Source organism: Vulpes vulpes, chromosome 16 (assembly GCF_048418805.1).
Source record: "Vulpes vulpes isolate BD-2025 chromosome 16, VulVul3, whole genome shotgun sequence".
Classification (NCBI taxonomy): Eukaryota; Metazoa; Chordata; class Mammalia; order Carnivora; family Canidae; genus Vulpes; species Vulpes vulpes.
Window position 1 is genome coordinate 23,473,269 of NC_132795.1, and position 21,703 is coordinate 23,494,971.

General features: G+C 34.5%; 1 protein-coding gene across 6 annotated transcripts in view; it reads right to left on the reverse strand.

The window, feature by feature from the left end:
• PLCL1 (phospholipase C like 1 (inactive)) overlaps positions 1-21,703 on the reverse strand; it is a 331,902-nt gene that overhangs the window by 70,995 nt on the left and 239,204 nt on the right. For 5 of the 6 annotated variants that reach the window (XM_072741275.1, XM_072741276.1, XM_072741279.1 and 2 more), the window contains exon 2: positions 1,689-4,163. In XM_072741275.1, coding sequence (XP_072597376.1) covers positions 1,689-4,163 — 2,475 coding nt within the window. Of the gene's footprint in view, positions 1-1,688; positions 4,164-5,178; positions 5,305-21,703 lie in introns of those variants that run through there. The other variant, XM_072741277.1, reaches the window with a different exon arrangement.

Sequence of the window (21,703 nt, forward strand, 5' to 3'; positions counted from 1 at the left end):
ATGAATTTAGCAACAATGATGGTATTTCATTTCTCTACTGATTAGGGTTCAAATAATCCTTAACCCAAGAAACTTTAGGTTGAGATGATATAAATTATCAGCATTACCTGGAAAAACTTTATCATAACCAACTCTTTTTACTGTGTATTTTAAACACATAATATGCGTGAAGGATATATTTCAAGAATTACAGAGAAATAAAATCTACTTGTAATATATAAAGTAAGATGCAGAAATGATGTATAAGTAATCTAACAGGGGTTTATAATAGTTTTGAATATGTCAGAAAAAGTTAGAAGATGCTAATATTTGGAGCCTATTTTTAAAATAGTGGCCAAAGCAACCACTTCAAAAAAAATTGCTTACAATCTAAGTATTAATGTGTGATTTATGTACCATACTGTTTCCTACCACTTTAGCTATTTAAAATTGATTTCAGGTCCATTCTGGAATTTCTCTGTGAAAAAATGTAAAAATATAGTCTTCACCAAATGATGGGTTTGAGGTTCAGTACCACATGACTAAAAACCATGAATGATCATGAGTTTTGGTAGCAGGCACTTCTGGATTTAAAGCCCAATATTCCTACTTACTAACTGCAATATTTGGGAAATCGCTTAACTTCTTCAAGCTTGTTTTCTATCTTGAAAGTGTGGTCCTTTGGTGAAAATTACTATTAAAATATTAGCTAAAGGAGCAAATAAATTGCATTGAAAAATATTCCTCTCTTGTTCTGTTCTCATACCTAGACTGCTACTTCTTCTGCCAACCAACACCTCTTTTGCATATTGCAGGAACTTAGTATTTGTTGTTTGATTGTTTCTCAGTAACATGAGCCTAGAATAACTATATTCTATAATATCGAAGAAAGATATTGTCTGAATATAAGCATTAACGAAGGGAAGGAAATTAATGTTGAATCTCCACATGCCAGGAGTGGGCAATTTACATATATTGTCATTTAATTCTGATAATAATTCTGTGATGTATTAGTATTTTTCTTACCACATGTGGAGAAAACTGATGATCAGATATCTGAAATAATTTGCTCAAGATCACAAGGGGATAGAGTTTAAGCTGGAATCCATGTTCCTCCAATTAAACCACGTTTCTTAGAGAAGATGACATAGTTTTCAACAAGTTCAAATGCTGAATATTGGTTGGTTAGTTGTGTTTCCTCTGGTGGGGAGCGATTTATTATTGTTGTCATTCACTTAAACAACTAAAATAACCTAATAGGCATTATATTTGTTTATATGACTTCAAATTCCCTTTCATGTTCATATCTGCAGATTTTACATATATACTTGTAATTACTATTGTCTGTTTGTATATATAATGTTTTATATATTGCACATATGTATTGTTTTACATTCTATTTTTTCCACATTGTTTCATATACACAACCCCATATTGGTTATATGGCAGGGATATTTAATGGATATATAAAGCATTTATATTAACTGGTTTGGTTCAGGCTAAATTTAACCCAATGTTCATTCACAATTTGATACATAAAATGTATCTGCTTTATCACAGGCAACACTTAATTCAAAGGTAGATGGGTTTACACAACTTTTCTGATAATTTTTTGAGGAGTCAGATCACTAGTAAAACGCAACATGCATTGGTGAGGGAGGGGCTGTAAGAAGTAAAAGCAGGAAAGAAGAGCTTGGGATTTTTCCTACCTGCATATTTTCTCTCATATCTATGGCTTCTCGTAAGGGATGAACTGCTATTTTAAAGATGTCATCTATGGTCTTAAGGCCGATATTCCTGAGCATGGTATATTCTCGAACTTTCTTCCCCATTCTCACTGACAGGCTGCGCTTCTGTGCCTTTCCTCCTCCACTTCGATTAGTTATTGCTATATGGACAAAAAGGGTTACATGTTCCATGATGTCACCCACAAAAGAGCGCAGGGGCACGTGCCGATATCCAGGCTGCAAACATTCAAATGGTATTGTATATTGTCCTATAAACTCATCCCCAATGTAGTCATCATCCAGAACAACAAAACGAATCATGGCCAGCTCAGGTAGGTTTACTTGAAACTCAAAAGTTTCATCAAAAATAGGGTTATCACTGTTCTGCTGGACAGTTTTAGTTCTTTGTTCTGAACAATCTGCTGGAATTCCATGTATCTCTATACAAACGTAGGGATCTATGACATCTCCTTTGGCACAAGCTCCCTTGGGCTTTGGAAAATTCTGACCACTGATGATCTTGATATGAAGAGCTAGAGGAGACACCCCAGGTACAATGCCCTTTGTGTTTGCACTGAAGTAAGAAACTTCATCCCGCATGATGGATGGCCGTAGAACATAACCACATCCTCCATTTTGAAGAAACCAGCCTGTGTGAAGATCCATCATTGGACCTGGAGTCTGAAAATTCATTGCCACAATCTGACAGCCACAATTCCAAAAGTCCTGTGGATTCAAGTTACTGGAATCAATCCTCATGGCACTTGGATAGACCCTTGATAAGAACCTCTTATTATAATTTACAAAATCCTCTGGGTATTCATTTGCAATTCGGCTGGCCTCTGTTTCACTAAATGAACACATTTCCCAATAGTTTTGGCTCTTCATAGACAGTTCAAAATCCCTATACTGAACAGACTTGCAGATAGATACCAAATCAGAGAGCTCCTTACACAGCAAGATTTGTTTCTGCTCACCATTGTAATCTACCGACAGCCTTCGAGACATTTCTGCTTCTTCATCTTCATCTGTTACTTCTCCTTCTAAAACATCCGGGTCAGAAGGCAATTTCTTTCCTTTCACAATAATCATTCTTTTCAATTTTTCTGGTGATGGGAGGTAGGTTTCTGATGACAAAGGCGCCTCTACATAGAGCTTATCGCCAAAGACCATTTTCATCTGTTGAACCATTATCTTCTGCTGTGGTAGGGAGCAGTGATTTCCCAAACAAAGAATGAGTGGGTACTCAGAAGCAACAAAGGCAAATTTATTTATCACCTCTATGACACTTCGAAAGGAAAGGTGTGTTGTCACATTATTTCGATTACAAAGGATCGGTTCATTGTCTGAACCATCACTGACATCAAGTTCGATGCTACGACAGCCCATTTTCAAAGCTCTAACATATCCATTAATATCAGCCGGGCCCCTGAACTGGTCTTCTATGAGATAGGTGTTGTGGGATGCATTGATGTAGTAGTGAGATAATGGCTGGGTCATATCTTGAGCAACCTTTTTCTGCTCAGGATCAAAAATGTCACATTCTGGTGACAACAGATACTGGGTAAAGCCATCAATTGCAAGAAACCCTTTTTGACGTCCCTCTTCGGAAAGTTCGTATCTCCGAATAATGTCTAAGCACATATCCTCAGTAATATGGGTGACTCCTTGCTCAGCTTCTAAAAAGAGCATGAGATCGTTGGCATCCAAATATTCTTTGTTTTTAGATATCTGTACCAGTAAGAAATATACTTCTGGCCTGGTGCAGAGTTCACAGAAAGCTTCACAAAATTCCTCTTCTGTCACTCGTGTGGTTAGTTTTTCTTTGCTCTTCTGGATTTCTTTAAACTTTAACCTGATCTTGGATTCCTTCAGGGTAGGGTTGAGCTGTTTTATTAACTCTACAGAGGTGTCTTCCAACATAATCCCATTCCCATCGATATCTGCTGCCTCAAACACCGTTTTCAACCACATGAATCTTGGTGTGTTCTGATTGCCCTCCATAAAGTCTAGGGGTTGCTTACTTCGAGAAACCAGGTACCGTAAACCTGACACCCAGATGTTTGCTACGTCTGCTGAATTGGCAACTAGGTCCAGAGACTCATAGTTTTCCCCATGGAGTATGGAAAAGGCACAGTCCTCACAAATCTGGTCAGCGAGGCCATTGTTTCTAAATGTTTCTGTGTTCTTCCCCAGTCTGATCTCTTTTATAGCGGAAATGTCAAGCTTAGCTTTCTCAAGGTCTTTCTTGGAAGGTTCCCAGCGAAGAGCTTGGAGGTCTGTGTCCAGAGTGAAAAATCGGTTATAAATACGAGAATTTGGCCGGACCTTCTTCAGTTCACAGCCAGCTTGCATGAAGCTGATGCAGTCACTCGCACTGCTAATTTTCTTTTCCGAGGGCATGCTGCTGAAAGACACTGTTTTCTTTCTTCCACCACATTTTTGGTTTGAAGGATCCTGTAAAATAATTTGAAAATAGTTATTCAATATTCCTTAGAAAAATAGACAAATTCAGTAACACTCTATGAAATCCTCAGACTCCATTGAGATATTATGGTGATTTGGACCTGAAGGCTAGCCTAAAATTCACACTTTCATTATCCCAGAAAAGAAAACTTGCTGAGAAAATCGGTATTATTAGGTTCAGAAAATAAACTTATTTTTCAAATGCCTAGCGTTCTTTGAAATAAAATCTACTATTAAGTTAATGGCAGATCACTCATTTGTTCATTAAAGCAGATTTCTTAAGAACTTCTATGTGTTGGTACTTTGACAACCTAACTCAAATCCCTACAGATATGTGAAAGAATAAATGGTAGATTTCTTTAAAGTTTTCCTTATTTATACTTAGCAACAGTTTAAGTTTTATACTTAAAACCAATTCAAGGGGCACCTGGGTGGCTCAGTCAGTTAAGCATCTGCCTTCCACTCAGGTCATGATCCCACGGTCCTGGGATGGAGACCACATTGGGCTCCCTGCTCCATGTGGTGGGCGGGGGGCGGGGGGGCTGCTTCTCCTTCTCCCTCTGCCTGCTGCTCCCCCTGCTTGAACACTATTCTCTCTCTGTGTCAAATATATAAATAAAATATTTTTTAAAATAAATAAATAAAATAAAACTAGTTCAAATAAAAGATTTTTACCTTCATAAGCTTTACATCAAAAAGGACAACATACTTAACTAAAAGTCACTTTTTTTTCCCCAAAGTATTTTGAAGAATGTATCTTGAAAGTCAGACTGGAAACTAACAGCAGACAAATGACTCTAACTGGAGCAAATTTTCAGACTAATGTAAACAGTTTGGATGAACCTTATGAGAATTGAAACCTGCATTTTGGTATAATGCTATTAGCAGCCACAGCATAGAACCAAAGAGAAATTTGAATGTTCCACTAACTTTTGAGTTCTTCCAATGTAAAATAAATTTCCAAGTCTTTTGCCATAGAATTTCACAGAGACCACCTCCACCTTACCTTTTATCCCTCTCTTGAAGTGTCGTTGGATCCTAGTCTCACAGACTCCCTGTGTCCTCCCATTTTGCCCTTCACCAAACTACAGTTCTGACAGGGCATTAAACTTTCTCTGTTCAGATTAGTGTGACTTAAGCAGGTTAATTATTTCTTGTGGCTGTTTCCTTCTTGGGTGTATCTAGGCCTTCTCACATACTGTGTTTCCCAAATTACAAGTCTCGTCTTTATATTCATAAGTTAGTAGATGTCATCTTAGTCCCAGACTACCCTCTCTACTTATCACTTCCAATTCATTTACACTGAACATCTGACCAATGCCACTTAAAACTGGATATTTTTTATACTTTCCTCTGAAAGTATAGATTAAAGTTAATCATGTTCCCAGCCAGATCATCAATTCAGATAATTCTCCCAGGAACAAATTTTGCAAAAACACCTTAATGCATGTGTACAGTGCTTGATTTTATAAGCATTTTGAAGAGGCAGCAAAGTGTGGAATGTAAAAATCATTGTCCTTATGCAAAAATAACTAGTCTCAAACTGTGATTATTCCCCTCAGTAGATATATGACCTCGGGTAAGTCATTTAGCCTCTCTGAATCTTAATTTCTGCTTTTAAACAGGAATCAATAATCCTTGTATATAATAGTGCTGCTGAGAGACTCAAAAGAAAGTGTACATGAATATTCTTTGTATACTGTAAGTGCTTATAAGGTTAATCTTTTTGAAAGAAGAGGAACATTTCTTCATACACCTAGTCACTGTAGGACCTGACCAGAATTTGGGGGGTTATCAAGAAGTTGATTCATTCTTGACCTCTGAGCATTTAAGACAAATCTTCAGTGATAAACTGAAAATATTTTAAAACAGACACATGATATTACTATTTTAAGCACCGAAAAGTTTGACCAAAGTAGTCTGGTTGTCTCCTTCACTGACATTCTTTCAAAACAGGGTGCTGAATTTCTCCTCCAAGGCCTTATTTAATTGTGATCTTGACTAGAAGAGCCTCCCTATTCTGTGATTCAGGAAAAGGCAAGATGATTTATTATTCAATTGACTAAAACCTTGCCCATGAAAAGAAAACAAAATTTGCTTTAGTTATAGGATGTCGGTGGGATGATTCATTAACTGAAAAATATATCTGATCTTCAAGTGACAAAAATATAAATTACTCAATTTATTTGTAGAATAAAAAAAATCTGTACAGATTACAGAATATTGTTTCTTGATGGCCTGGCATTTAACAATTTAGCTCTTACTTTACCAGAGAGTTGTTATTTTTAATTATCCCATAGTAGTCAAATTCCTCATCCTTAAGTTAAAAAACAAGTATAAATCTGCAGCTGTTTATATGCAGTTGCACTATTAGGACACATTTAAATTCATCACAACCCACATGCTCACAAATTTCAGACATATGTGTGTATTTCCCCACACTATAAAGGCAGGCACCTAATAGCACTGCTGAGATGGGATTAATCTACCAAGTAAAATAAAGAGGGAAACTGCGAATTGTGATAGTAAATTAGACTGTGACTCAGCTTTTAAAGCTACCATTTGACTAGGCAAATTTTAAGCTAATGAGACCTTTCACAAAAAAATTATTTTTATATAAAGCAGATCATGTTCCAAGTAGGATTACTGTCAATAGAATCATAAAACCTCTAATAGTTTCTAACAAACCTTAAGTGGGAAATTAGTGTTGCTGTAAATGCATGTATATAGTTCTTGTATCTATATATGGTACCATACCAACCTTCACAGTCTTAACACTTCACTCTTGGCTTGAGCCACTGTTCACAAGAACAAAAGTACTGCTATCAGAAAAGTTTTTTCTTACAAGCCTCTCTTATCTATGGTAATATCTCCTTAAATCAAGACAATCTCTCTTAGTAAGATAAGCCTTCAAGAGATAAATGTTTTCTTTTTTTTTTTTTCTTTTTTTAACTTTTATTTATTTATGATAGTCACAGAGAGAGAGAGAGAGAGAGAGAGAGGCAGAGATACAGGCAGAGAGAGAAGCAGGCTCCATGCACCGGGAGCCCGACGTGGGATTCAATCCCGGGTCTCCAGGATCGCGCCCTGGGCCAAAGGCAGGCGCCAAACCGCTGCGCCACCCAGGGATCCCGAGATAAATGTTTTCTATCTAGCCTAGGAAAGAATTGACCTGCTCCAAAATGCTTATATCCTGCTTTGACCCCCAATTTCCACATGATTACAAAACTTATCCCAAAATGCCTTAAAACTTGTAACCAGCAGAAAAGATATAATCTTAGGTTGTCATCTCATGAAGGACAAACTCCGAAGTTACTATAAGCCCCCAAATGAGCCAAAAATTGGCCAAAGCACATATGAAAAATAATTCATTTATCTGATGTTGACTAGAGCCAGGATTATTTCTATTCAAAATATGCTTGAAAAGTTTCAGGACTCTGATATTTCTCCAAGTCTGGTTTTTTGTTTGTTTGTTTGTTTGTTTTCCCCCAGTGGTCATGCTATACATTAGCTCTGAGAAGTTGAGAGGGGAGGGGGCTGGGAATTGTACTGAGTGGACAGGGAAGATGGGCAACTCCAAATCTCCTTCTGAGCTTCATCACAACCATGGCCTCTTTGTCGAACCCTACACCTCCACATTTCTGTTCCACTCGAGATCTTGGCAGGTTAGTGTGGAAAGGGGGGACTGTTCAGGCAAACAGACAAGAGATATTCCCAAATGAAAAAATTTGAAGTGTTGGTGATAGATCTTCTTGCTGATAAATACAAAAAATATGTGATGATGGAATGAGAAAAAAATCCACTGCAGTTATCTATATACTGGAAAGACAGGTGCTTTTGGCACTTTCCAAGAAAACCAAAGTTTGTTGTTAGTTCGAGTGTGCTCTTGTCATCTTCTGGCTCATTAGATAATTGAATTGACTCCTCTGGTCATAAGGTGATTATTATAAGGAGATTATTATAAAATATGAGGACTTTTCATTTATTTTAAAGCTAAATTTCTTTACTCTGGGATGAAGGGAAGAGGCTAAAGTGCTTATTACCCTCAAAATTTCTCTGAAAGCAGCTTACAAAATTTGTTTGTTGGATAGCACATTATGACTCTTCTGTCCCCTAAATTAAAGTTTAGCCTCCTCTTCCAGCAGGGTGCAAGAATTAGTCAGGCATTGAACTCAATCCTTTCTATTGCCTAGCATTCTATGTTCAAGTTTCCAAATTATCATTTCACAGGAAGGGAACACATTTAAACAACTTAAATAATGAAATGAATAAACCAAATTATGTTTATATGGTCTCTGAACATTTAAGATAAGATAAAACTTTACATTTGGGATCTACTGTCTTCTTAAACGACTTAATTGTCAGAATCAAGAAGAGTCCCATAAACTAGCAAAGTAGTAGGCAAATGTTTTATTCTTTTATTAAGGCAATACAAAACATTGATATGCTTATGAGCATTGTTTCTAATATATTCATATCATAAACATAATTTCTATCTAATTTCATGATGTAAGGTTGATTTCTAGTCTTTGAAATAATATCAAAATACTAGGAGAAAATGGCCAAATGTTGTTTTTATTTTTTAAAATTTTTCATTATTTTCTAACAACATTGCTGTGTATCCAGTATTAGAACTAGGATACCAATCATGATTAAATGAGATTCTTACACAGCAGTAAAAGCTCTATAGATCCCTAAATATGTTTTATTAAACTAAAATTAGAAAAAAAGGTTCAAATAAGCCAAATTAATAAACTTGTTTCCATAAGTTCCCATTGGCATTTGTCCTCTGACCCCAATAAGGCTGGATATACTGCAAGTTCCTTAACAAACACTCAACAAATTAAATCATTTTTCTTCAGTAACACATTGATGAGCTGCAGAGGCAACTTAGCTTATTCAGTGCAACCATTTTTGGGTCTTAATAATGGAACTATTGAATTATTTCAATATAATAATTTTAGAAAAAAGTATACTAAAGCAATACAATAATGTGAGTGTACCTAATGCCACAGGGCTGTACATTTTAAAATGGTTAAAGTAGAAAATTTTATGTTATATAAATTTTACCACACAAAATAGAGTGTACTAAAGCATTGTAATATAAATTTAAGAGTAAAGGAAACATATCTACGTTTTTCTACCTCTCACCTGATGAGCATGTTTAAATATCAAATTATATCATCATATATTCTTTTCCCTTTTTTGGCAGGTTGTTTTTAAATGAACAGCTCAAAATGGTTCTTTGTTAAAACAGAACAAATTTACAAACCTTAAAGATTAACAATCAAACATCAGTTGTCAAATTAATTAGAAGGAAGCTTTTTTTCCTAATGCAGAAATCCAGCTCTATAGATACAGATACACTAAAGTGACATTCATTTTTCTCTTTTTGTATGAGGGTAAAACACTTATTTTTGAAGAGCTCTCTTAATAAAGTCTTTATATAAAAGTTTAATAGATTATAATTAAAAGGTAAGCAAAAATATAGGCACATATATCTTATTTTCACCACAGGGTTTCTATCTTGTTCTTATAGACAACCTATGAACTCTTAACACTATACTGTTCATTTTAGTTTTATGAACTTCCAACCAAAGTCAGAAAAAAGATCTGGTAGATACATGAAACCTTCCAAGGATTGTGGACAATATAATCTAGAATCCAAATGAGCCCCAACCTTGGATATTGAGAGGCCCCAGGTTTCTAGTCTTCATTCATTCATTTAACAAACAGTAAAGCGTATGCCTACTACATTCTAGGGACTAGCACATTGTAGAGTTTTGAAGAAACTGATAAAGTTTAATTTTTATCTTAAAGAGATCACTCTGGATGTGCACTAGATGATGACACTGAGGATGGTGTTATAGGTGACTGCTGACTCATTAAAGAAAGAGACCATGATTGCTTGAAGTAGATTACTAGAAAAAGGAATGGAGAGAGGTGAGAAATATCAAAAAAATAGGAGGTAAAATAAAAAACCTTTGACTGGGTCTAGGATGACTCCTAGGTTTTTGGTTTGATTGAGAGGTGAGTAGAAATATTACTGAGATATGGACTACCAGGAGAGGTGAAATGGGAGCAACACAGAGTTTACTTTGGGCCAAGGTGGAATTTTATTTTTTTTAAGACTTTATTTATTTATTCATAAGGGACACAGAGAGAGAGAGAGAGAGAGAGGCAGAGACACAGGCAGAGAGAGAAGCAGGCTCTATGCAGGGAGCCCGACGTGGGGCTCTATCGCAGGTCTCCAGGATCAGGCCCTGGGCTGAAGGCAGCGCTAAACCCCTGAGCCACCCGGACTGCCCTGGAATTTTAGATGACTATGGGACATCTAGATGAAAAGACTGGGCAGAGAAGAAGACTTAAAATATAAAGGTTGAGGGATAAGAGAACCAGGAGCATGACCTCTCAAAGAAGCCAAAGAACAGACTTAATTAAAGGAGTGAGTGCTGGAAAATAAGATGTTAAGATGGCTTACTGGATTTAGCTATTCAAATCTCTGCTGGTAACTGATGAGAGAATGTTCTATGTTGCCTTTAAGATGGTGAGGACAGTGACAAGGGTGAGAGCAAAGGTTTTCAGGGAAGGAGAGGAGCAGGTATAAATGTTCTTTGATAAGAAAGAAGGCCAGGATGACTCTAGCAAAAGTTGGGGGTAGAGTGGCTCCAAATGAGACTAGAACAGCATGCAGAGGCCAAGAGTGATCACCAGAAGAAGGCTATTCTCAAAAATGCTGGCTTTATTAACTTGTATTGGTGATAGTTCAAGAAATGGAAATCAGGTCTAATATATACATGTTATCTAATATATATATATAAAATATATCCCGTCCAATAGGCCAATGCCCAAATCTACATCCACGTTTGGCAATTAGGCAGTCTAGAGAAAACACACTCTCCACATACAAGGCCTAACTCTTTACACAAAACTCTAAGAAGTTGGGGAGGTGGTATCCTCATTCTACCTGTTACCTTCAAGTTTCAGGTAAGGGAAGGTTGCAACTGTAGAATCATACCATTCAATCCACATTAAAGTTTCCGAAGTTATTTTCTCACAGTAAACTCACATATTGTGTAATGTAAAGTCACCAACCGGTGACATGACTTACTTATGATTAATATCATGTGACCCACCTTAAGTCACTATGTGTGTGGTACAGTGGGGATAAAGGTCCTGATATCACTGCTGAGAAGTGGCTGAAGCCTAACCCAAGCTCTGTGTACCATTGGCTCTCCCTGGTGGCTCCCTATGCCTCGCTGATAAGTGGAATAGCTGTTTTATTATCCATAAAGAAAACATTAATTCTCTACAACACCTTATAATTCAACAGAATCTATTAAAGGCAATGCTAACTTATGCAGGCACATATCTCTTGCCAAATTAAGTTTTATGTCTGTATTTAACATGTATTTCATTTATAAAAGGTGATTCATTTAACAAAATACACTAAACTAAAGCTATCTTCTTTAGGAAACCCACTCTGATATGTATACACTGTGGCAGGGATAGAAAACTAGTTGAATTATAGGAAGCCAGTGACAATCTAAATATTCTGAAAAACGATATCTTCTATTTTTAAAAAAATGACATCTTCTCTTATATGACTCTTCTCACCTGAAAGTAAAAATAAGTGATATTCTGTAGGCAAACGTGGGCAGAGTGTAGAGAGTCCATTTCAGGGTAGGTTCTCAGTACCATTGATTTGTTTTGAGACCAGAGGAAGGTTCCACTGTTCTAAATATCACTGCAGTCATTCATTCAGAACTCATTAAGAAATGACTCAATAAAAATTATCTCAAGCTCTTTGGCTGCATGGTTTCTATCCAGGCTTTTCTGCAAGTATGACTCTTATTATCCGTGTCCTGTGTATTACTTCAAAATAGGGCATTAGCTTATAGAAATTTCATGTACCTCCTATGTGCTAGGCATTGTCCTAGTGGCTGGTTCTTAGAAAAATAATTAATCCCCAAACTAACATTGCCTGGAATAAATGCCTTCTTTCAATCACTTTTTTAATGTACAAGTTTTTATAAATGATAAAGTTAGCAGAACACTGACAAAAATTATCAAATTTGGTAATTAGAGAAAAGCATACAACAACGCAACGCTTCTTAATAAACAAAAACAGGGGTGCCTGGCTGGCTTAGTCAGTAGAGCATGCAACTCTGATCTCACAATTGTGGTTTTGAGCCCCGCGTTGGGTATGGAGATTACTAAATAAATAGGTAAAATCCCCAAACAATAAATAAATAAGTAAATAAATAAATAGCAGCTTTAAATACCATCAAGAATGTTTGATAACCAAGACCAGGAAGGGGAAAAAGAGTCAACAAGGGCAATATTAAACAGAAGTACTATAGTAATTATATATAGTTAAATTATATCTTTAACACTAGAGCCTTTACTGAGATAATTAAAAGCAGACAAGAGGCAAACTAAACTTTGAAATGTTCAAAATCTATAAAGCTGATCTTAGGCAAAATAATACTAAAAGCATTGCCATTTAACAAGAAAACGAATACAACTTCCACATGGAACCTCAATATAATTTTAAATTACACAGCTCTTCCTAGATGGAAGAGCATCCATTATTCCTAGATGTGCTAGAAAGACCTTGCCACTAAGTGTGGCTTGTAAAAGTTTGCTGCAGGAACCCAGAAGATGGCATCAGTGGGCTTAGTGACACCAAGATCCTGTTGCCATGCTCCCTAGTAGGGTGTCCCCCTACCCCCCACCCCCCACCTTATCTGCAGTTTCACTTTCCACAGTTTCAGTTAACCACAATATAGAAGTAAATGATCCTCCTTCTGACCTTTTGTCAGAAGGTCAATAGTAGCCAAACACCACCTCACAGTGCCTCCATCATTCATCTCACTTCATCTCATCATATAGACATTTTATTACCGCACATCATCACAGAAAGAAGAGGGGTGAGTAGTACAATAAGATATTTTAAGAGACCACATTTACATAGCTTTCATAACAGTATGTTGTCACAATTGTTTTATTATTAGTTATGATTGCTCATCTCTTACTGTGCCTAATTTATAAACCAAACTATGATAACATAGGTATGTATGTATTAGGAAAAAGCGCAGTTATCTATAGGGTTCAGTACTATCTGTGGCTTCTGGCATCCACTGGAGGATTAAGGGGGCACTACTGTAATTGCTAATAGTCACACTGTAAAGCAAATTATTAATGACAATAGTACCAGATTTTCAGTAGATTAATAATTTTATAATGTCTGCTAAAATAACTGGAATTGCAAAATTAGCTTAATGCTAATTTTGAGTCACATTCTATCATTTTCATTTTTGAGACAAAGGTTTCTTTGTCCTCCTCTAGACAATAATGTTTGTCTCAAAATAACAAGGCTTTGGTTTGAAATCTTTAACAAAAGCTGGGAAGAAATTGATTCAAAAAATGATAAGATTTTTGATAATGATAAATAACACCATAATATCCTCTTTGCATCACAATATAAAGAATACCATATCCTGATTTACATATTTAAAATGTTATTTATTTGGGCAGCCCGGGTGGCTCAGCGGTTTAGCATCGCCTTCGGCCCAGGATGAGATTCTGGAGACCCGGGATCAAGTCCCACATCAGGCTCCCTGCATGGAGCCTGCTTCTCCCTCTGCCTGTGTCTCTGCCTCTCTCTCTCTGTGTCTCTCATGAATAAATAAATAAAATCTTTAAAAAACTAAAATGTTATTTTATTTTATAAATAAACCTACTGATATGATGTGTATTCATCAACAGTAAAGGTGAAGAATTACTTTTGCTTGACCTTCTACTCTATGCTTCATCTCTGTGATTCACTCAAGAAGCAAAATCATTAAAACCCAATAAAAATTATTGACTGTTCATTGCAGATCAACAGTGACAGATAAAAATCAAAGACTATTTCACCTGTTAGAATATTTTTCACCTGTATGGAAATTAAGTCCATGTAGATGAGGAGACCTGGCCACAGGGAAACCGGACAGGTAACAGCTGGTTATCTGGACATGTCCATGTCTCCAACATTCAATTCGTCCTATAGTTTCATTGATTGCTGCCATTTCTGTTTTCCCTAACAGCATTAGGGCACAAACCCTGAGGTTGGTTGTTGTGAAACCTCACTGACTGACAGACTTTCTATTCTCAATTCTTATTTCCCCTCAAGTCCACAAGCATAGATGTTCCTTTATAGTGTCAACTGTTGCCATGGAAAAGGCCTTGTTTCTCACTTAAATCTTACCGATCTCTGCTTGTAACCTTCACAATCCACTACTTTGTACACAGTTACAAGGAACATTAACACTCCCATTTTTCTAGTCAAAAGCATGACCTTTTTCAACGAACCCCAATTGCCACACGCAATACATGATTTTGTTTATTTTAAATCCCAAGAGAATATATTACTGTGCCTCAGAAGTGCCAATATGAACAAAGTGAAGTAGACACCAATAAAGGTTACCTAACAATTATTCAGTGGCCTCCCAGGAATGACATGCTGCTATTAGTCCTGTCCCTGAAGACAGATGTCCACCTCACACTAAAAAAAATACATTTACAATTCATCAATGCCAAGAACCAAGTGGGCCTGAAGACTGAGATAGGATTCTGTGCTTTCTCGCGAGACTCCCCACACAGCAGGGCCTGAGAATCTGGCTGAACTTATGCCAGGGGAGACTTTGTTGTTTCTGGTGACAGGATTCATGGGAGGTGCTCTTTATGGACAACAGTATGTCATGGTCCCTAAATTAATCCTCTGTAATGAAGAATAAGTAAATGTATTCTTTTAATACCTGTATGTAATGCATTGCTTTCAGTGTATTATTATAGACATTAAATGTAATTATTATTATTTCATAGGTATAAACATAAAACTTGATGCTTTATTAAGGTAACCATCAGAAATTGATAAATAAGGTAGGCCTTCAAATCTATACATATAAAAAAATATATATATAAAAAACAAAAAACCAAATCTATACATAATTTTGAATGCATAATTTTGAATGCATAATTATGCATGCATGATTTTTTCATTCTAACATTGCATATTTACTTATACTACTTTACCTGAAAAATCAAAATATCAACAGGAATGGAACATTCTTAAATAGAGCCCATTTCAAAAATGTTCCTGACCAAATTTTCTATTTTTCTTTTGGTGCTAAATAACCAGTTCACAGAATAGTTTGTCCTTCATTGTGACTTTTCACTTTTCAGTGTTTAATGCTTATATTTACCATCAAATATTAGACACCAATGTATTATTTACATTGATTTTTAGTCACTTTGGCATTTCCTTTAATCATCTAAATTTGAATAAAGTATAATTAAAAGTGAAAAGTATATTTCAATACTATTGAGTTCTACCACTTTATCATAGTGTTAGTAGAGTTTCAGAAACAGATTTATAAAAATTAAAAAATCATTCAGAATTTGAAAGTTGCTAGAAGAATAGATCTTAAAAGTTCTCATCACAAGAAAAAATTGTAACTATGTGGTGATGGATGTTAAGTAAACTTATTCTAGTAATCATTTCATAAATACACACATTTCAAATCATTATGTTGTACACCTAAAACTAATAAAATGTTATATGCCAATTATTTCTTAATTCTAAAAAAAAAAGAAAATCATTTAGAGTTATCTTAGTTTCTTTTTTTTTGAGTTATCTTCAGTTTAAATGGAAATAAGAGATATAATCAGCCTTGCTTCAGAGCTTAAAGTTTTATTAACAAAAATAGAATTCTAAAAACGACCAATTTCCAGGAATTCATAGTTTTTTGTGCAATATTTGGTGAGGACAAGATTTCAGAGTATATATATATCATCTATAAATTCTAATTAGGGTATGTGTAAAACATAACTATTAAAAATATTTCTTAGAAATGGAATCAGTGCCACTGTACTATATAGTAATAGATACATGTACATTTCTCAGTAAGAAAAAAATCTTACAGGAAATTTAAAAACACTGAATTTATTTTTTAAAAACATTTTATAAATTTGTATGACTTGGGACATGGAGATTAAATGTCAATTTAATAAAACTACAATTCTATTCAAACTTAAAAAACAATTCATTTATAAACTAAATCAAATTTTCCTGGACTGGAGAAGTCTAGCCTGCCATTTAATAAATATACGTATATATTAACAAATAGACCATTTCTTGCACTTGTATTGTCTTTACAGGTTCTAAAACTTACATTTAAATTACTTTAAACTTCCCAATTGAATATTTTTTCTGTAATAAATACCTAAAAGAAATCCCTAAACTTTTTACAAGGTAGATCCATGAACCACAAATAAATAGAAATTCTCTTGACCCAATGCAATGTAAAAACATATCCTTAATGCCTTTTCTCTCTTGTAGTGCTAATAGAATATGTCCTTCAGGATTAATGACCTTAGAGATATAAAAGCTTTGGCTCAAACAGCCAACTTGACCTGAACATCAAGATGAATCTGATTAAAGGTTTCAAGTTTTATCCATAACTTCCGCAATAGGTTAAAACCATCTAACACTTTAATCCTTATTGTATGACTCTGATTAACTGAATGTCAACATCTGTCCATGTGCAACAAACAGATGACAGATCTCAGAGAATGCATATTCTCAACACAGAGACTCTTAGGATAAATGCTTCCTCCCACCATCCTACAACCGCCCACCACACTGATACCTAGTGAGGGCAACCTTGGTCAAAATGAGACAAATGATTTTCTTAATTTAGAAAAATGTAAAAGAAAACAGTGTAAGGATAGTTTTTATTTATGACAATAAAACTCAGAGTCCATATTTTATTGATAGAAATTGCTGAAATAATTAAATTCCTTCTCCCCAAAGCATTGGGTTGGGGACTAATGGATTTTACTCTCACCATCCCCACCTATTTACATGACATTGTACAAAAGTTCTATGTCTATTGTTTTTATTTGTCAAAAGAATATAATTCCTAGCCTAAATCATAGAGCTATCTCAAAGATCAAAGGAAATAAAGCATGCTAAATCGCTTTGAAAAGCATAATATTGCAAAACAGAGAATTTTAGTTACATCTCAGTTAAGAATATAAGTAAAGGCAATATATTAAAAGAGCTATAAATCCTTCAAAAAGTCAGGTTTATTCCAGGATTGTAAGAATGGATCAACATTAGATACTCCACCAATGTACTTCAATAAATAAATAGGTTAAAAGAGAAAAACCAATAGGATTTACCTATAAGTTCTCCAAAAGGCAATTGATAAAATACAACATTAATTCCCAGCAAAATTCTTTATAAAATGAAAAGAGAAGAAAACTTCTTTAACATGACCAAAATCTTATTCCAGAATCCTGGAGGAAATATCATACCAACTGGTAAAAATTTAGAAGCATTCTCTTTAAAACAAAAAAGAAACAAAATAAAAAACCTACCATTTGTTCTATATGTGAACATAATTTTGGATACTTAAGTCAAAGGAATAAGACAAGGATAAGAAATTAAATGTAAAATATTGTAAAGGAGGTAAAAGATCATTATTATTTGCAGAGATTATAATTATTTACCTAGAAAATCCAAAATTATCAACTGAAAAATTATCATAACTAATAAAAGTGATGATATCAAAATAAAATGTAAATATTAAAAAATTAGGGGCACTTGGGTGGTGTAGTTGGTTAAGCCGCCAACACTTGGTTTCAGGTCAGGTCAAGATCTTGGGGTGGCAAGATTGAGCCCCAAGTCAGGCTCCACACTCAGCACAGAGTCTACTTGACATTCTCTCTCTCCCTTTGCCCATCCCATTCATCCTCTCTCTCTCTAAATAAATGAATAAATCTTAATAGCTGTCTCATACATCAGCCTGCTTCTAAATGTAATACCATGGGTGGGTAGAGGTGAAGGGACTCCTACTCGAATTAATAACAGATATTATAATACAGCCAAGAACAATTTTAACAAAATATGTGTAAAGATATGTATAATTTTATTTCACTTAAAGTCAAAAAAGAAGGATCAAATAAATGAAAACATAAAAAATACTTACTTGAAAGATAAGATTGGTAAAATTCCACTAATTAGCAGATAAATACCAAAAAAAATTGTTATAAAAAGCAGTGGATTGTTCCAAGAGGTAGAGGTAAAAGTGGCATTTCAAATAACAAAGGCAACAGTATTATTTAATTATTAATGTTGAAAAAATTCACTACCCATTTGAACAACAACAAAAAACCCCTAGATTCTCCTTTTATGACAGACTAAAAAATAATTTTATAAGGATTAAAGATTAAATAAAACATGTAAGTACTAGAAAAAAAATGTAACCATATATTTGTATAATTTTGGAGTGGAGAAAAATCTCTACTTAAAAAATATTCAAGGCCAGATACCACATAGGAAAGCACTGATAAAAACTGATCACATAAAAACTTAAAACCATGTCCAAATTAAAAAAAAAAAATCCACAAAATGCAAAATATTTGCTAAATCTTTCTTAATTTACATAAAGTGTTCACAAACTAATTTTGGAAAAGATAAATTCACAAAATATGACTGCATCAAAATTGTATGAAAAAAGGTTCAAATGCATTTCATAAAAATATGCTATGAAATAACAAAATTATTATTTTTTCCTGTAAAATTATCAAAGCTTAAAAAATGTAAGGTAATGGGAAAATGGGAATTTTCAATGTTAAATTTAATAAAAATTGGTACAATTTTTCTGCAAGGTAATGTGGCAATATGTTTTAAAATGTTAAGAATGGGGTATCCCAGGTGGCTCAGTGGTTTAGTGCTGCCTTCAGCCCAGGGCGTGATCCTGGAGACCCAGGATCAAGTCCCAGGTCAGGCTCCCTGCATGGGCCTGCTTCTGTCTATGCCTCTCTCTCTCTCTCTCTCTCTCTCTGTCTCTCATGAATAAATAAATAAAATCTTTTTAAAAAGTAAAAATAAAATAAAATGTTAAGGATGCATCTACTTTGATCTAGCAATATTATTTTCAAAAATTTATCTTAAAATATTTGAACAAATGATATAAGTACAAAAACAAAGATATAAGCACAAGGCTGTTCGATGCCACTCTGTTGCTAATATTAAAAAATTACAAGTAAACTAATAAATTCCTATCCTCAGTAAGGACTGGCAAAATAAATTATGGTACATTAATGCCACAGGATTATATGCAGTACTATTAATGGATGACATAGATCTAGAAATCTTAAAATGGTAAATCTGTGTGTGTGTGTGTGTGTGTGTTGTGTACTTAAAAAGTAGGTATTATAAAAAGTACATGTAGTATGAGATCTCATTAATTATAAATGGTAAATCTGAAAGAATATATTCCAATGATAGTAGTAGTTATCTCTAGGAGAAAATGAGCAAAATTATGGAATTAGTGTTCTCTGTATTGCTCAAATTATTTGAAATTAACATATATTAGCATATATTATGAGGAAACATGTTAAAGATATTTCCATAGAATCAGTCTTATAATTGCCTCATTCATTATCAGAAAGTTATACTTTGTAGAGATAATTACTGATAACTATCTTCAGACTTATTTGAGGTATAGCTAAAATGGTTACAATTTCAAAGTGCATGTGTTTTTATTTTTATTAAAATATTTTTATTAAAATATTATACCAATGTCATTTTAGTTAAATATAACATTTTAAATGTTTACTATTCTTGGGATTGGTCAATGTATCCCTATTACAGTATAATAAAATATCCTTTAAGTATCCTGATAAACATTTGATTTGGAAATTACTTTAAAATCTTACATTTAGAACTACTGACTTTAACTAGCCTTGGTGGAAAGAATGTCCAAAACAATAAAATTTATAATATATCTATGAAATTAGTCTCATAACTACTTAATCAATTTAAATGAGAATGTATAGTATGTCTCCTCTTAAACTTTTGCTACCTCTAAGCTTTGAGAATGGATGTAAGTAGATGAATGTTCCCAGAGAAAGAAAAGAAATTAAACTGAGATTTCCTGACTAGTTGTTTAAATCAATTTGATTTCAATTAAATGCACTCCACCAATAATGAGATTCAAATCTGCTGTATTAAATTAGGACTTAAATACATTTCAAAGAAACACATTCAGCAGGAATTCCATATAGGTTACAAGAACTTTAATCCTTCAAAGCACACATACTAATTATAAAAATGTCAACCATTTTCATCAAGTACAAAGTGTAGCCTTCAAAATTCTCCATAACTAGCCTTAGCCTAACCCTCTATTTTCTTTTCTGGATATGTGACTCCAAATTTACCTTTACATTCTGTCCTCTTTAACACACTCTCCTATCTTCAGAAAACATATCCCAGTGCACAAAATCTTTCATTTGTAACCTAACTCACAGCTATAAAATCTCTTCTGTAATAGAGATTTCTTATCCCAATGCATAGAGTAATGTCTGTCCATCCTTACCACTTAGAACATCTTCTACCAACTATACTTAACTCCCTACATTACCTTGTGAACTTAGGAAATTCAACTAATGAACTCAATATTCTATCTTGAATGGCACTTGAAACAGTATTTTTCTGGGTCATTTTTGCACTTTCAGGAAATATAATGGTTGTCAATATATTAAAGTACACTAAATCTGCTCAATTACCACTAGAAATTACTTCATGAGAATATAATTTGCAGCATGAGAATATAATCATAAGAAAATAAGAAATGGTAACTAGAATAAAAATGCTGTCATATCCCATGTAAATCTGAGCCAAATTCAGTTGACATGCTAACAGTGAATTCTGGTGCATATCTTAAGTATTGGCTCACTGTTTAAAAAAACTGCCAGGTGGCTTGTTTTCTTGGCACTGAGAGTTTACACAACCCTGTAAAATTTGAAATACTTAGACTTGCTCATCTCAGCAGTTTTAAAAACAAGATGAACATCACAGCATTTGCAGGACTCTGTATTAACACATACTGATCTCTAGGCCATCAATTTGTTTAAACACAAAGATATTTAAAAGACAGTTTGAATTGTGTGGGAGTTTTGTTGTCATTATTGTATATTAGGCCATTAGTCTTACTAAAGGACTTTAAATTCCCATTCATTGATGAAACTGGTACAACTCCTGAGAGGATAAATTTCTAATATGTCTACTAATGTTCTCTGAAAAGGATTTATCCCAGGGAGTGTGAATCCCATGGTGAAGAAATAAAAGTATTCACATTACAGATTTTTCTTTAGTATTTAATCATAAAAGGATCACAGGCAGCAAAAATTCCAAACCGTGCTGAGTGAATTAAATTAAACTTGTTTCAAAATAATGTTTCATCTCTTAGTTCTCATTTAAATTATCAGTGGAGGGATCCCTGGGTGGCGCAGCGGTTTGGCGCCTGCCTTTGGCCCAGGGCGCGATCCTGGAGACCCGGGATCGAATCCCACGTCGGGCTCCCGGTGCATGGAGCCTGCTTCTCCCTCTGCCTGTGTCTCTGCCTCTCTCTCTCTCTCTGTGTGTGACTATCATAAATTAAAAAAAAAAAAAAAAATTTTTAAAAAATAAAAAA